Raw genomic sequence first — 16,475 nt, 5'->3', positions numbered from 1 at the left:
CTGGCCCGTCCGATACAGGAGACCAGCCCGGATGACCACGGCGGCCTTGGAATCTAGGCCTCACACTGGGGGCCAGTTTGCGTATTAAGGCTAATCAAGAGATTGCAAAATCGACAAGAGAGGAAATCTACAGGAAGGAACGATTAGCAAGAGGGATGTGTGTGTGTGGGGGGGGGGGGGGCTCTGTTTCCAGATAAGGACAAAGGATGGGTCTGTATGTCTAGGGGTGGCAGGGGACCCCCTGGATCCTTCACCGAAGAGGCCAGCTGACTGCACGGTTCTCTCATAAGCACTGGTGAGCCGTACATTACTAGCCAGGAGAGTATCTTGTTCATTACATCCAGCGACCTGCATGGTAGAGTTGCCAACTTTCCAATGTCTGAAAACTGCCCCACCCACAAGGCCCTTGCTCTGCCCCCTCCCCCAGAGGACCCGCCCCACTCACTTCTCTCCCCTCCAATCAATCAGATCAAAAACACCTAAGCCCCAAAGCAGGAATTACTGTAGAAAATGGCACGTTTCCTACCCTCACTTTCAATCTTAACCATTATCCTTTTGGAAAGGAGGGAGGTGAAGATTTGCTGCAATACTAGGGCGACCAGACAGCAAGTGTGAAAAATCCGGACGGGGAGGGAGGCATAATAGGTGCCTCTATAAGACAAAGCCCCGAATATCGGGGCTGTCCCTATAAAATCGGGACAGCTGGTCACCCTATGCAATATCTGTCAGGGTACTCTGGGAAGTGCCAAGGAGTTGCTCACAACCACTGCAATAAGTGCCATTACCTCCATCCCCAACCCTGCACCGAACCAGAGCTGCTACAGAAAAGAAGAGGGAAGAGACTGCTGCCATAACAACCTTTCAACAGCAGCAAAGAGTCCTGTGCATCCGACGAAGTGGGTATTCACCCACGAAAGCTCATGCTCCAATACGTCTGTTGGTCTATAAGGTGCCACAGGATTCTTTGCTGCTTTTACAGATCCAGACTAACACGGCTCCCCCTCTGATACTTGAACCCTTCAGCAGAGAACTTTTGGGATACTGAGAATTACTACACAAGGGACTGGCCCGGTACTTTGTACTGGACACAAATCGGCCATCAAGATTTGTAACATTCAAAACCCAGCAGGAGAACAATTCCACTGCTTGCATCCGAAGAAGTGGGTATTCACCCACGAAAGCTCATGCTGCAAAACATCTGTTAGTCTATAAGGTGCCACAGGATTCTTTGCTGCTTCGATCTCCCTGGACACTCAATAACAGACTTAAAAGTGGCCATTCTTCAACAAAAACACTTCAGAAACAGACTCCAACAAGAAACTGCAGAACGGGAATGAATTTGCAAACAGGACACATTCAAATTACGCCTGAATAAAGATTTTGTAGTGACCCAGCCACTCCCAAAATAATTTTCCCTCTGCTGATACTCACAGCTTCTTGTCAGCTGTTGGAAATGGGCGAGGTCCACCTTGATTGCTCGTTAGCACTACAAAAGTAATTTTCCCTCTCTTGATATTCACCCTTCTTATCACCTGTTGCGAATGGGCCACTTCCACCTTAATTGAATGTTAGCACTGACACCCCCCCCCCCCCCCGCCCCACACTTGGTAAGGCAACTCCCATCTTTTCATGTGCTGTAATTTTTCACTCCATGCCATAGGCGCCCACCGCATGGGTGCTCCGGGGCTGGAGCACCCATGGGGAAAAATTGGTGGGTGCTCAGCGCCCCACCCTGCCCCAGCTCACATCCACCTCCGCTCCTTCCCTGAGCATGACACGTGGCTTTTTTCCCCCTGGCTCCCAGCGCTTGCTGCCACGAAAAGGGGGGCGGGGAGGAGAGGGAGCGTGGCACGTTCAGGGGAGGAAGAGGTGGGGCTGGGATGAGGATTTGGGGAGGGGTCCGATAGCGGCAGGGAGGGAGCGGAGTCGGGGCAGGGACTTTGGGGAAGGGGTTGGAATGGGGGCGGGACAGGGGCAGGGGCGGAGTCAGGGCAGGGGCGTGAGCACCCCCCGGCGCCATGAGAAGTTGGCTCCTGTGCTCCATGCATCTGATGAAGTGGGTTCTAGCCCACGAAAGCTTATGCCCAAATCCATTTGTTCGTCCCTAAGGTGCCACAAGGACTCCTTGTTTTTGCTGATACAGACTAACACGGCTGCCCCCCTGAAACATGCACCAGGAACAGTACTGGGCAGCACCAAATATCCAAGCAGAAAACGTATTTCAGCCACAGAAGCCGGCTCTGATTCCCCCTCTCCCCTCTGTACAACGAAAGCAAAACATGGACTTTGGCGGGCTGCATTTTCAGTTTGGCTGTCCAAAGAGAGGGCACCCGGGCCCCACCTTCCCCAAAACCGCACTTGGAGCGGGTGAAACGTCCCTCTCTGCAGAGAGCTCGGTGCTGGCCAGAGAGAAGGTCCACGGATCAACGAGGCACGTCCCGTAAATAACCCCAACCAGGCAGCGGGTATTTAGGACCCTCCTTAAGACGCATCAAGGAGGGGGGAGGAAAGAATGCGGGGAGAAGGAGAGAGACCGACTCTACTGAGCTAAATCTCCAGTGCCCCCCCCAAAAAGTTAGAGCTTTAAATAAGATCCAGTATGGACCCCCCCACACATATACACACCAAGGGCGAAGATACAGCACATAGTAATTCCAGGCTGTTGGGATCTGGGGCAGGTGGGGGGGGGGACTGTGGTCTCCCTGTTTCTCCTGGGGAATGAGTGGGAGGGGAGCCAGCTCTAGGTTCTGCAGCGGTGGGGGGGGGGTTGTTTGCAGAGGCAGGGTGCATGCCTGGAAGGTGGGGGTGAGGCTCAGAGCCACCGTGACCCCACTGGGTGTGCGGGGCACGTGGGGTTTTCCAGCCGCAGGGGATGGCTGGGGACACAGCGGCTCCAGGCTGTGTGCGCCGTGGCGGGGGGAGGGGTCGAAAGCGAGGTGAAACACTCCCCCCTCACTTGGGGGAGCAGGGACCTCCTGCCAGGGCCGAGTGGGAACCCCGTTCCCCACGGGCTGGCCCGGGCGCCAGGCAGGGGGCACAGCAGGTGCGCGGGGAGGGCACCCCGACCCAGCTACTCACCCATAGAAGGTGGGAGCTGGCAGTGGCGGGGGGGGGCACTGCCTGCGGGGCAGGAGCCTGGGCTGCTCCTGGGCGCGCTCTCGCTGCCCATGCCCGGCGCTGCTGCTGCCACCGCCGATGTGGCTGCTGCTGGAAGAGGCGGCGAGGGAGGCTCCGGCAGCATGAGGTGGGAGCGGGCACAGGCTGGGGGGAGGATGGCGGTGGCATAACCACTTGCTGCCCCCCACTGCCGGCTCTGCGCCACGATCCTCTCACAGCGCCTCCCTGGCTGTCATCCGCTTGCTTGGCTCCAATTGTCCCGGCAGCCCGGCAGGCAGTAACCGGACTTTGGGTGTCCGGGGGGTGTTTCTGACTGGACACGGTCAGGTGCCCTGTTCAATTGGACGTTCCAGTGGAAAACCGGGCGACCCTCGTGTGTGGAGCGGCGCAGGGAACCGAGGCGGAGCTGGGACGACCTGTTCCTTTGGGAACAGAGGAGCTGGACTCTCCGGGGGGCGCGTGGAGGGCTCAGGGGTGAGCACAGGGACCTGCAGCGGGACGGCAGAGCCTGCGCAGGCGGAGAGGGGAGTGCTTGAGGTGCCGCTGGCCGGCGGAGTCGGGGACCTGAGGCCCGGCAGCCCCCGACAATGCTCCCCCGCGCTAAGGAGAGGTGGCAGCGAGGTGCCGTACAGCCCTGGGTACCGCGGGGAAGCCTCGCGGGGGGCTCCTTAGGTGACGCCTCAACAGGAATAAAGCACCCGTGCTCAAAGTCACCGTGTCCCCCGAATGCTCGGTCATTGCAGCACGGCTGGAGGAGGAGTGGAGCCGGCTCCGGGGCGGAGGGGGGGAGATGAATTCTAGGCCTGCGGCGAATGCCGGTCCCAGGCCGTCCCAAGGAGCAAGCCCCAGCCCTGCTGACTGCATAGGCCCAGAGAGCCCCGCAGCTCACACACAGGAGCAAAGCCCGGGCCACAGCTCAGCCCCAGGTGCTGATGGAGAGACGCTGGCCTCCGTGGAGGGCTGATCCAAAGCTGACACGGAGCCACTGGGGGAGAAGGGGCAGGTGTCCCATCAGGCCCCCAACAAGACGATGCTTTGGGGGCTGGCTCGAGGCGCTTCACCCCTGCTCTCTGGTCACTGAGCTTCACACACACATACACACGCTGTACAGACAGGAAACCCGGGACGTGCAGAGAATGTGACTTGAACACCATCAAACGGGGACTCAGAGGCAGAAGAGAACCCAGGAGTCCAGACTCCCAGCCCCCACCCTCTAACCACTAGACCCCACTCCCCTCCCACAGCAGGGGATAGAACCCACTACGCAATGCTCCCTTTCTTAAACATCCTACTCCAGCAGAAGAAGCTGCTCGAAACATCTGATGGCGTCGCCTCTTTCTGGAGCTCAGCCATCCCCGCCCTGCACCCCGGGGGACCCCCTGCCTTATACCTCCTGCTAGCAGAGGGCAGAATCCCGGCCTGGGGGCAGGGTACACAGACTGCCCCCTCCCCCCCGACCATCCATCTGGTGCCCACTGCTAATATGGGGGAACAGCCGGGCAACCCCCACTGGCACAGCCAGGCCGCCCCACTCCCCCCGCAGCTCCCGGCCCCAGCAATTCCCTCTCTCACTGCATTGCATGCGGCTACGACCGCCAGTGGCACAGGCTACTGCCGAGGAGGCACATGGAGGTGCAGCCTAGTGGCACTCTCCTTCCTCCCCGACACACACACCAGGGCTACACCTCGGCTTTGAACAAACCTTTCCCAGATGAGCAAAGGCCCATAGAGGTCAGCCCTCCTGTTGCTCAGGGCCCACAGAGAGGGGCTGAGGCCTATTGGGGAGACACCCCAATCGAGCCCCTCAGTTTAGATCTAGTGCCCCTAAGCGTCAGGATCAAGGATTCACATCTCTCTGGGTCCGATATAGCTGCCAGCGTGGATGGGCGGGGCACCGCAGCGCCCCCAGGAGGCAGGGAAGCATGGCTATCCTGCAGGTAAACCGAGGCCCAGGGCGACTGCCACTGCTTTGCCTGGAGCAGCTCAGAGGCAGGAAATGAATGTTCCAGGCCAGCCTGCCTTCCCCTTGCTGGGTGAATGGGGACTCCTAGACTAGCAGGAGCTGGGGTCGTGGGAAGGGACCTGCCTCCTTGCTATTCGCAGGCAAGACACGACCACATGTGCTACTGTTCTTCTCTGCCGTGTCATTCCAGCGAGTCTGCCAAAGTAAACCCCTGTCTGGCTACAGCCTCGCGGGAGCACCTAAGCTTCCCGCTTGGACCGTCACAGGCATGCAGCTCGGACCCTCCTGCTCCACAAGCCCAGCTCTGCCCCTGCCCCTCCTCGCTGCTCGGCCTTAAAGAGACGCTTTGCACCCAGTAGAGGGTTTATGACCCATGGCGGGGCAGCTCCGATTGCATCCAGTAGGGGGCAGGGCTGAAACACACTCAAGGATGCAGCTTACACCGCTGCTGCTGCTGCCTTCGACTGGCTGGAATCAGAACCTCTCTGCTGTGTGTCATAGACCCCAATCCCGCTACTGGGGATTCTCCTTGTGCTCAAGGAGTGATGGGGCGGCCCTCAGAGCAGCAAGAGCTGGTCTCAGTGACTTGATGGGTTTCTAACTTCAATCCACATCCCTTAGCAAGTGCAGAGTCCCTCTGGCCCGCGCCTTCTCCAAGCCTTTGTCCAGCCTGATTTTAAACCGCACTCACACCCCGTCCATTACGAAGCCCATTCCCAGCCCAGCGGATCTCAGCTTCGAGCAGCTCATCCCGAGATTCAGCTTCATGTTGCTTTCCCCCCGGCTCATCCCATCAATGCTGCTGCCTAAGACAGAGCTGCAGTAAGGCCATTTCGACACACTCCTTCAACAGCTGGAAAAACCCCTTCGCCGCCTTCTAAATGTCAGTTATAATTTGCATACAGAGACGTCTGTTTTTACGTAGGCTGAGGCCTTCCGCTGCTGCTAAAATTCAACAGGCAAAATTCCCCCGTGTTCGTTACAAAGGTCTCATCTGCACGGACACCCCTCAGCCCCAGGTGCAAACTCTGCAGGTGATCCCTCATGCACAAGATGGCAATGCAACGTGCTGCGCAGCTCTGCAGAGTTGCAACCGGGGGAGGACTGCACTGGTGCGTGCCGATTTCAAGGGACTGAATTCCCAAGCTGGTCAATCAGTAGGGCTCTGCAGTCAGCACGCCAGTGCAGCTCTCAGATGCAGTGGAGTGATTCCACTGAGTGCAGTGCCATCCTGATTGCACAGGCAGTGAAATCAGCCCCCTGCGATCAAGATCTGCGCTGAGTTGCAACAGTGTGCTGATAAAAGCTGATTGATTCCACTGACTGCAGTGCACTGTTGATTGCACATCCACTGAAATCAGCCCACTGCAATGGAGATCCGCACTGAATTGCAATGACTGTGGTGCAGGAGGCTTATTTCGCCCGCTATCCAGTCAGTTCTGCCTTGCAATAGAGAGCTGCACTGAGTCGCTAAGCTACAGATTGCAGTGGACTGATTTCACTGACTGTTCAATCAGTGGAATCAGCCCACTGCAGTCAAGATCTACACTGACCTGCAGTGTAAATACTGAATCGCCACCCTACACTTCAGAGAACACTCCACGGAGATCTGCAGTGCCTGATTCACTGCACTGATGCCACACCACAGGGACATAGTGCAAGATTCCATCCTGGGGCAATTCTCATTGACATCAGTGGAAGCTGTGCCCTCTTACACCAGGGCTGAATTTGACACAGGCCGCAAGGTCCTGATTAACAGAGGTGCTAAACACCTGGACCGCCCCTTTATTTCAGCTCGAGCTGGGAGCACCCAGCAATTCTGAGAGCCAGGCTTTGCAGCACGGCGAACGACACTGATGTCTGTGAAGCTATCCGGAAATCCACCCCCAATTGCCAGCAACTGCAGCACATGCCACTGAATTGCATTGAGTTGCCAGTGATTGCAACGCACCCACTGAAGCGCACCGATTTCAGAACTCACGCCCTGAATTGCCAGTGACTGCAGCACCTCCACTGAGTTCAGAAATCATGTGCCAAATGGCTGGCTGATTTCAGAAATCATGTACCCAGTTGGCAATGACTGCATCGCCACCCCCCGCCCGCTGATTTCAGACATCACGCCCTGACTCGCCAGCCACCGCACCGCACCCACCGATCTGCACCTATTCGCCGACAACTGCGCCGCACCAATCTGGAGGCGCGGCGCCGATTCCAGCAAACGCAGAACCCGCAAGCACCGACCTGGGGAAAGGGAGCTGGGCCCACAAGATGCAAGGGAAAGGAGTCCCAGTCACTTACTTCTCCGGCTTCTTCTTGCAGGCGGCGTCCCCGCTGAGATCCAGCAGCTTCCGCTTGCAATTGAACTTGTCCCGGAGGCCGTCGCTGCCAAACTTGGGCTCTTTGTTGGGCACCTTGAACCGCCCGGGTGCAATGAGGAAACCTTCCCTCTCCTTCAGGTTGTTGATGGTGTCCAGGTCATTCTGCACGGTGCCCTTCCCCACCTTGCGGCCCTGCCTCACCTGCCGCAGCACCGCCAGCGCGGCGCACGCCACCAGGGCCAGAGTCACCAGCCCCAGGGCGAAGGAGACGGCCAGGGCCATCGGGAAGGGGTCGTCGACCGCCAGCTGCCGGCTGCTGGCCGGGCTGGGGCTCTGCACCTTGAACTCGCAGCTGGAGCCCATGTAGCCGGCCGAGCACTCGCAGACGTGGCCGGAGAAGTGGGTGTAGCAGGTGCCGCTGTTGAGGCAGGGGCTGGAGCCGCAGGCGTCCACCCGCACGCTGCAGTCCTTGCCGCCGTAGCCCAGGGTGCAGGAGCAGGTGTAGCTGTTGGGCCCGTCCAGGCAGGTGCCGCCGTTGACGCAGGGGTTGCAGGCGCAGTCGTCAATGTTGCGCTCGCAGCGGGTGCCGGCGAAGCCCGGCCGGCACTTGCAGAGCACCCGGCGGCCCAGGTCCAGGCAGAGGCCACCTAGGAGGAAGCGACGGAGCGAGTCAGGCGGGCGGGGGGGGGCGGTGCCCGGCCCCGGCTGAGCCGGGGGTGGATTTGGTGGGCACGGGGCCAAAGGCAGGGCCCCGGGCACTGTGGGCACCTCGGACTCTCCTGGTCTCTGCCTTCTGCCTCCCGAGGCCTGAAATGCTTCAGTCTCACTAGAGCTATTGGGGTCAATGCTGGGGGGTCCCAGGAGGCCAGACTAGATGAGCTGATGATCCTATGTGGGCTGGGCACGGTACACAGATATTAGACCAAGATCTCGGGCGATCTGCTTTCCCCGATCAGAGCCGGGGGAACAGGCAGAGCTGTAAATGGCTCATCCAAGGTCCCGCAGGTGCCAGGCCTGGGAATAGAACCCAGGAGTCCTGAGTCCCAGTCCATTGCCTGAGCAGCGAGAGGGGCTGAAATTTCCCCACAAAATGCATGAGCTTCCGCCCCCCCCTTTCCTCTGCATCCCCACAGCCTGCCCCATCTGCCCTCTCTGCAGGGGAGCTCTGGCTCATCGGATCCGGGTTGCCCACAAGGGAGCCCAGTTAGTGCCAAGCAGATTCCCGTGTCCTGAGCGCGCTGCCAAACAGCCACCCCCTCTGAGCCAGCCGGAGGGGAAGGATCCCACCGCACCCACCAACAGCCCGCCCAGCCAAGCAGCCCGCCCCTTCCCTGGCTTTGAGGGGAGGGTTTGCTCCTTCCCAAAGGAGTGGGACGCTGCAGTGTAAGGACACAGGAAGTAGCCGAGGGCAGATGCTGCACAGAAAGGTCTAACCCTGCTCCCATCCATACCACTGCCACCTACCTGGGCTGTAACATCACAGTGGGAGAAGAGGAATCTTCACCTCTCCCTTGGCACCCCACCCCCCCCACCTCGGACCTTCAGCGTCGTCCTCCACCAAACACCCCTGCCTCTCGCTGAACTGTCTTGGCCGGATCCTCGGCTGATGTAAACTGGCACAGCTCCATTGAGCAATGCCGATTTACACCAGGTGGGGCTCTGGCCCCAGTGACGCCAATGGGAGCGACACTGTTTCGTATCTCTTGGTGATCTGGCCCCAGCCTCCTCCAGCAGTGAGTCTCACTGGTTAACGAGGCGCCAGCGATGTAATACAGCCCCTCTATTTTTAAAGGACTACATGGAGTGCCCCCTTGGGTGGAATACAGCCAGACAACTCCCCACTCTCCCTCTGGGACCTGCAGGCCACAGCCAGACAGCGCCAGGATCCACTCGTCACAGCCAGATCCCCCACCCCCGACTCAGGATCCACAAGCCACAGTCAGACAACCCCCTGGGATCTGCAGGTCACAGCCGGACGGTACCCTCCAGGAGCCACAAGAAAAATCTCCCCTGGCATTGGCTCCCCCAGCCACACAGGTGACAGGGAGCTGGAGACGCAAAGGTCATTGTTCCTGTGATCCCAGCTCACCGCAGGGCAGGACATGATTAAGGGCAGAGACAGTGTTTTGTTCCATGTCTGTACAGCGCCTGGCACAATGGGGTCCTGGGGCACCTACACCCAACAGCACTAAAAATATACAGCGCCTGGCACAATGGAGCCCTGGGCTATGACTGGGGTGCCTAGATTCTATCGTAATACACCTAATAGCAATGCACACACACAGTGCCTGGCACAATGGAGCCCTGGGCTATGACTGCGAGGGGGTGTCCCTATGCATTACAGTAATATACCTAATAGCAATCAAAACGTACAGTGCACAATAGGGGCTCCTCGGTGCTACTGCAAATGTTTGATCCCTAGGCCACACGACCATCTAAGACCTGGACTGGGCCTCTAGTCTTGTCTTCTAGTTCCAGCTCTGCTTGCTGGGTGAGAGGCAAATCAGTTCCTTTTGCGGTCGCTCTGTGCCTCGGTTTCCCCATCTGTAAAACGAGGATAACGATACCAACCTTCTTTATAAAGTGCTTTGAGATCGGCTGACGGAAAGCGCTACGGGTGATGATTATTAGGAGATCCTGCTCCGGTGCCTGATCCTGCTTTGGGCTGTAAATCCAGAGCATTTCACACTGGGTCCTGATTGGCACTGGCGTAACCGCTTGGGTCCCAGATCGGTCCCTTCTGAGCCCCCGGAGGTTTTGCTACTTCTCATTCCCAGTAGCTGGATTAGCTGGATTCTAGTCCAGCTCCTGATTCGTCGTCTCATCATCACCAGCACCCCCAAAGGAAGGGTTAGCCCTGTTCCCAGCATTGGGGCACATGCTGCTCCTGGTTACCCCGGTGCAATGCCTAGGTGTACATGAGAGCAGGATTTGAAGGCACTGAGCCCTAACACAGGGCTGCATTTGAGCACAGTGCAGGAGGAAAAGGAGAAGAATGGCTGGATACTGCTCTATTTACAACCCACCCTCTCCCCCGCTGCAGATCCTGGGGCTAGCTGATCCCAGCAGAAGTCAGAGCAGCCCCAAGGCTGTTGTAAACCAGGGCCGGCTTTATGACCCGCGGGGCCCAATTGGAATACTCGGTGGCAGGGGGGGTCCGCTCCGGGTTTTCTGCAGCACCGAAGACCCCCCACCGCTGAAATGCCACCGAAGACCCCCGGAGCGGGGCCCCTTTAGGCGTGGGGCCCTCTTCGGCATGGGGCCCAATTCTGGGGCATCGGGTGAATCGGCGTAAAGCCGGCCCTGGTTGTAACGTAGAGTTGCTGGCCACGCCTCTCCCCTCCCCAGCCAGCTGTGCATCTCCCCTGCCATGCCCCTTATCCCAGGAGACAGAATTCTGTCCAGTGCTTCTCATTCACAGGGCCTGAGATGCCAAGGCCAGACGGGCCCATTGTGATCATCTGGCTCCCCTGTGTAGCACAGGGCCATGGGACTTCGCTGAAGTAATTCCTGTTTGAATTAGACCAGGTCTTTTCAAAACAAAAATCCAGCCTTGATTTAAAAATTGCCAGCGATGAAGAACCCGCCGCCCCTCTCGGCAAGGTGTTCCCGTGGTTAATCACTCTCACAGTTAAAAACTGGCAGCTCATTTCCAGCCTGAATGTGTCTAGCTTCAACTTCCAGCCGTTGGATCATGTTCGACCTTCCTCTGCTAGACTGACGAGCCCAGGATCAAATTCTTATTCCCCACGTGGCTACGGGTAGGCTGGGGTCAAGTCACCTCTTAACCTTCTCGTCGTTAAGCTAAAGAGACTGAGCTCCTTAAGCCTCTCACTAGAAGGCTTCCCAATCCCTTGATCATTCTCATGGCTCTTCTCTGACCCCTCTGCAATTTACCACCATCCTTCTGTGCCACACCTCCACCGACGTCCTGGATTGAGTACACCAGCGAGGGCACAATTTGGCTTGCTGGCTCCTTACCTACCAGTCACGCTAGAGCCAGGAAGAGCCCAGAGTGGCTCTCAGCTCCCCGGGGGATGGGGGTGGCGTCTCTTTCACGCACAGCTTCCTTGCCTCTTGGGACTCTCCTCCGTGTGTATAAGCAGCTTCCCATCCAAGCATTTGCCATGTTAGACTTCAGGGCCTTTTTGACGAGCTTCCTCGCCATCTTTGAGCCCCCCCTTTCGGAAGGTCAGTGATAACTTTTGGAACGATCCTTCCCTATTGGGGCGGTTCAGCTTCAACCTACTAGCAAAATTCCAGCACCAGCTGCAGGCCCCATTGTGCCGGGCGCTGCACAGACAGAGAGACAGCCCCTGCCCCGAAGCGCTCATGAGCTCATACACCAATCGAGACTGGATGTTTTTTCCCCCTAGATCTGCTCTAGTTCAAACCAAAAATCTGATGAGGTTCAACAAGGACAAGTGCAGAGTCCTGCACTTAGGAAGGAAGAATCCCCATGCACTGCTACAGACTGGGGATCGACTGGCGAAGCAGCAGCTCTGCAGAAAAGGACCTGGGGGTTACAGTGGACGAGAAGCTGGATATGAGTCAGCAGTGTGCCCTTGTTACCAAGAAGGCTAAAGGCATATTGGGCTGTATTAGTAGGAGCATTGCCAGCAGATCGAGGGACATGATCATTCCCCTCTATTTGGCACTGGTGAGGCCACATCTGGAGTATTGCATCCAGTTTTGGGCCCCACACTACAGAAAGGATGTGGACAAATTGGAGAGAGTCCAGCACAGGGCAACGAAAATGATCAGGGGGCTGGAGCACATGACTTACGAGGAGAGGCTGAGGGAACTGGGGTTATTTAGTCTGCAGAAGAGAAGAGTGAGGAGGGATTTGATAGCAGCCTTCAACTACCTGAAGGGGGTTCCAAAGAGGATGGAGCTCGGCTGTTCTCAGTGGTGGCAGATGACAGAACAAGGAGCAATGGTCTCAAGTTGCAGTGAGGGAGGTCTAGGTTGGATATTAGGAAACACTATTTCACCAGGAGGGTGGTGAAGCACTGGAATGGGTTCCCTAGGGAGGTGGTGGAATCTCCATCCTTAGAGGTTTTTAAGGTCAGGCTTGACAAAGCCCTGGCTGGGATGATTTAGTTGGGGATTGGTCCTGCTTTGAGCAGGGGGTTGGACTAGATACCTCCTGAGGTCTCTTCCAACCCTAATCTTCTGTGATTCTAAGATCTAATTCAGAGCAGTCTTAGCGCTTGGGTTATACAAGAGGTCAGCGACAGATGATCACAAGGATGCCTTCTGGCCTTGGATTCTCTGACGTGTGGGAGGGGAAACTGAGGCACAGAACAAAGAAAGGGACTTGCCCAAGGACACGCAGCAAGGCAGTGGCAGAAGTGGGACTAGAACCTAGGTCTCCAGAGGCCCAGTCCAGTGCTCTAACCACTAGACCACAGTACCTATTGAGCGGCTCCTCTCCAGCGTGTGGTGTAGGGCTGTTGCTTCTATGACGGGAGCACTTAGGAGCCCCAGTCAAGGAGAGTCCCTATTGTGCCAAGGGCTGCAAATTTTATGGCTATTAGGTGTATTATGGTAGCACTTAGGAGCCCGCCGTGGCTCAGGACCCCATTGTGTTGGGCGCTGTACATTTCTGCTGTAATTACATGTACTACAGTAGCAGCTGGGAGCTTCAGTCATGGACCAGGACTCAATGCTGCCAGGTGTAGAACATTTTTTTGGCTATTAGGTGTATTACAGTAGCTCCTAGACATCCTAGTTATTGACCAGGACCCCATTGTGTCAGGTGCTGTACATTTTTATTGTGATTAGGTGTATTTGGTAGCATCTAGGAGACTCAGTCATGGGCCATGACCTCATTGCACTAGACACTGTGCATTTTTTTATGGCTATTAGGTGTATTACAGTAGTGTGGAGGCAGGCCCAACCCCCCCAGCCATGGACCAGGCCCCAGTTGTGTCAGGTGCTGTACAGACACACAAAATACAGTCCTCCCTCCAGAGAGCTCTTAATGTAGATGTCAGAAAAGACACACCAGGTGTGCAGGAATGGGGGGGTAGGATCAGGAGAAACTGGTTGTAATTTTCCATCAATCAGATTTTTCAATTTATCAATATGAGAGATATTATGGGGGGCTTCAGAGCTCCCCCAAAATACTTTTTGGGGGGGAGAAGGGGAAAGAACAAATGAAACACCCCCCAAAACTGCCCCTTTTTTTGTTTTTGTTTGTTTCTTTCTTTTCTGAATTTTTGGCAGAAAACATTTCCCCCCCCTCTTTCAGGAACCCTCGCAGGAAAAAGCCAGCCACGCTACTGCACTGCACGCCACCTTTCCAGCCTACGGGACCCCTTTTAGGAGTCTGACTGGTCTTGCGCACCCCCAAATTACACCTCACTTCAAAACGACTTGCCTGCAAAATCAGACATCAAATTCCCAAAGCGTCCCAGCGCACTGCTACTGGAGAATCGTTGGCTCCCTCCTTTCGTCTGCATGAAATTGTCATTTGTACTGACCTCGCTAGCGCTTTTTATGTAGCTTGTTGTAAAAGGAGGCCAATCTCTAGCTAAGTTGACGTACCCCAGAAGACCCCCGGGGGTACCTTGGCTGAGAACCACTGCACTCAGCCCGCCGAGGGAGAACGGCCCTTGCTCTGTGTGTGCCTGAGAGATGGCTAACCCTGCCTCCCCCCCAACATCCTGTGGGATGCCAAGAAACTGCTGCCCTAAACCTCACCCTAATCTCCTTAACTGCTATTTCAGAACAGCGCTAGCCCTTCAAATCCAAAGCCTGGCTTGTCCCAGAATAGGTCTCGATGTAGACACGGCCATGCCCTAAGAGCTTACAATCTAAATAGACAAACGGAAGGATTATTACCCCGTTTTACAGATGGGGAAACTGAGGCACAGACTAAGTGACATTCTCAGTGTCACACAGGGGGTCAATGGCAAAGCAGGGAATTGAACCACGCCTCTGCTTTGGGCAGAGTCATATTCTAGTGTCTTGGGGATCTGTTCCACTCCATTCAGGGATTTTCCGGGCCCGCCCTGGGAAACATCAGGGGATGGCATAGAGATTCCAGCCCACTTTCAGTTCAGATCAGGGCTTCTCCAGCAGCAAACCCCTGGGCCCTGGTTAAGTGGGGTGAGACCCACCCAGAGGCTTTGTGTCACCGCCCGCCCAGAAGCTTTGGGAAGAAGAGAACAGGACGATCCAGCAAACACCGGTTCCCCCCGCATCCCTCCCAGGCCTGCATGCTGCCTTCACCCCTGAGCCCAGAGAAGAAAGCAGCCTGGCCCTTACTGTTCAGACACGGGTTACTGGTGCACCGGTCGATCTTCTTCTCACAGTTGGAGCCGTGGTAGCCCAAGGGGCAGTGGCAGGTGTAGCCGCCCGTGGGCTTCTCGGCGCAGGTGCCTCCGTTGAAGCAGGGCCCGTCAGCGCAGGTCATGGCGCTGATCTCGCAGTTCTTCCCGTAGAACCCCTGGGGGCAGGTGCACTTGTAGTCGTTCTCCAGATCCTGGGAGCAGAGGGAGGGAGAGAGAAAGAAGCAGCGGGTTCTAGATTTAAAGCCGTAACCAGCAGGAGAGGCCGAACGAGCACCCAATGGATCCAGGGAGCTCGCGCGGACAGGTGCTGTGAACATCCCGGCTCCTCGACAGGAGAAGAAAGCTGCCCTTCCGGGGAAGACGCTGCGCTGGGGCTCGGAGCTTGTCGATGCTACGGGGGCTCCGGCAGTGGCGGAGCAATGCAGCGGAACCGCGCAGCGCAGCTGCAGCCGAGAGCGACGGGAAGGGGACAGGAAAACCACCTCCCCGAGCGGCCGCCCCTAGCCTGACGGAAGCATCCTAGGGGGTGAGGTGGGCAGAGCGGTGGCTTTTTCACGCCCCTGAGCACTGTCACTACATCAACCTCATTTCTACGTCTTCGGGTGGTCACCGCGCTATTCCCAGCTCTGCCGCAGACTCCCTGGGCAGGTCTTTGAGGCCCACGTCCTCAGACGTACGCAGGCTCCTAACTCCCATGGGAATTAGGCGCCTGAATACCTCTGAGGACCTGAGTCTTAAAGCTTTGTGAATGCACAAAAATTGTCCTCCTCGAACTACTTTGCTTGGCAGCTCTTTGGAGCGGGGGGCTGGCTCCTCGCTCTGCCTAAGTACAGCCCCTGCCACAATGAGCACACCTAATAGCAATACAAACGTACAGCACCTGACACAGCGGGGTCCTCCTCCGTGCCTGGGGTGCCTAGGCGCTACTGTAATACACCTAATAGCAATAAACTGTACAGTGCCTGGCATAATGGGGCGGGCCTTTTGGTCCATGACCGAGGCTCTTCGGTGCTACCGTAATACACCTAATAGGTAACTTAGCCTTGTTAAAGCTGTACCGCCCCAAGAGTGGCTGCAGTTATGCTGGGATAAAGGTGCTCATACCCAAACAGGAAGGGGAATAAGCTACCCTGGTATAAGGCACATTTATCCCGCTATAACTACTCCACACTCTGGGTTGACGCAGGATAACTATATCAGGTTAACAAATGAAACCGTACCCCTAACTGGCATAGCCACACCAGGACAAAATGTGTGTCTGGAGCTATCCTCAGTCCTCCGTGGCCAGAGTTGATGCAGAAGGCTAGTCTAGATGACCGAAGAGGTCCCTTACCATCGATAACCCTTCTGTGCCTCAGTTTCCCTTCTGTAAAATGGGGACAATAATTCTTCCTCTCGCTGTCCTGTCTATTTCAACTGTGCTCTTCAGGACAGGGATTGGCTCTCACTCTGCCTGGGCAGCACCTGGTGCGACGGGGCCCCGATCTCGGTCACTCTGTGTCTGGGCAGCGCCCGACGCGACAGGGCTCTGATCTTGATTGCGGTTTTTAAGTCTCCCATAATAGTAAATGTGCAGCAGTGGCCAGAAAAAGCAAAATGTTAATGTGGCAGAAGGAATGAGATGGGAAATAGCAGAAAATATTCGAATGTGTGTTATACAAGGGCATTCTGGCTTGGGCCTAACTGTTTTCCATTCAGGTCACACCATGGAATATAGCAGACACACACAGAGGGATTTCGTAGATAGGCAGGGAGACCATTACCAATCTGTATCAT

General features: G+C 56.5%; 1 protein-coding gene across 7 annotated transcripts in view; it reads right to left on the bottom strand.

Annotated features, from left to right (window-relative positions):
• The window catches only part of DLL3 (delta like canonical Notch ligand 3), a 282,646-nt gene that overhangs the window by 206,863 nt on the left and 59,308 nt on the right, over nucleotides 1-16,475 (bottom strand). For all 7 annotated transcript variants that reach the window (XR_005590652.1, XM_039510864.1, XM_039510863.1 and 4 more), the window contains exons 6-7: nucleotides 14,674-14,890; nucleotides 7,379-8,045 (exon numbers count right to left, since the gene is read on the bottom strand). Coding sequence is in view for 6 of the 7 variants with exons in the window: in XM_039510864.1 (XP_039366798.1) it covers nucleotides 7,379-8,045; nucleotides 14,674-14,890 (884 nt within the window). In the remaining variant the exon portion in view is untranslated. The remainder of the gene's footprint in view (nucleotides 1-7,378; nucleotides 8,046-14,673; nucleotides 14,891-16,475) is intronic.

The sequence above is a fragment of the Mauremys reevesii genome, linkage group 22 (assembly GCF_016161935.1).
Source record: "Mauremys reevesii isolate NIE-2019 linkage group 22, ASM1616193v1, whole genome shotgun sequence".
Taxonomy (NCBI): domain Eukaryota; kingdom Metazoa; phylum Chordata; order Testudines; family Geoemydidae; genus Mauremys; species Mauremys reevesii.
This window is presented reverse-complemented; position numbering and strand designations above follow the sequence as displayed.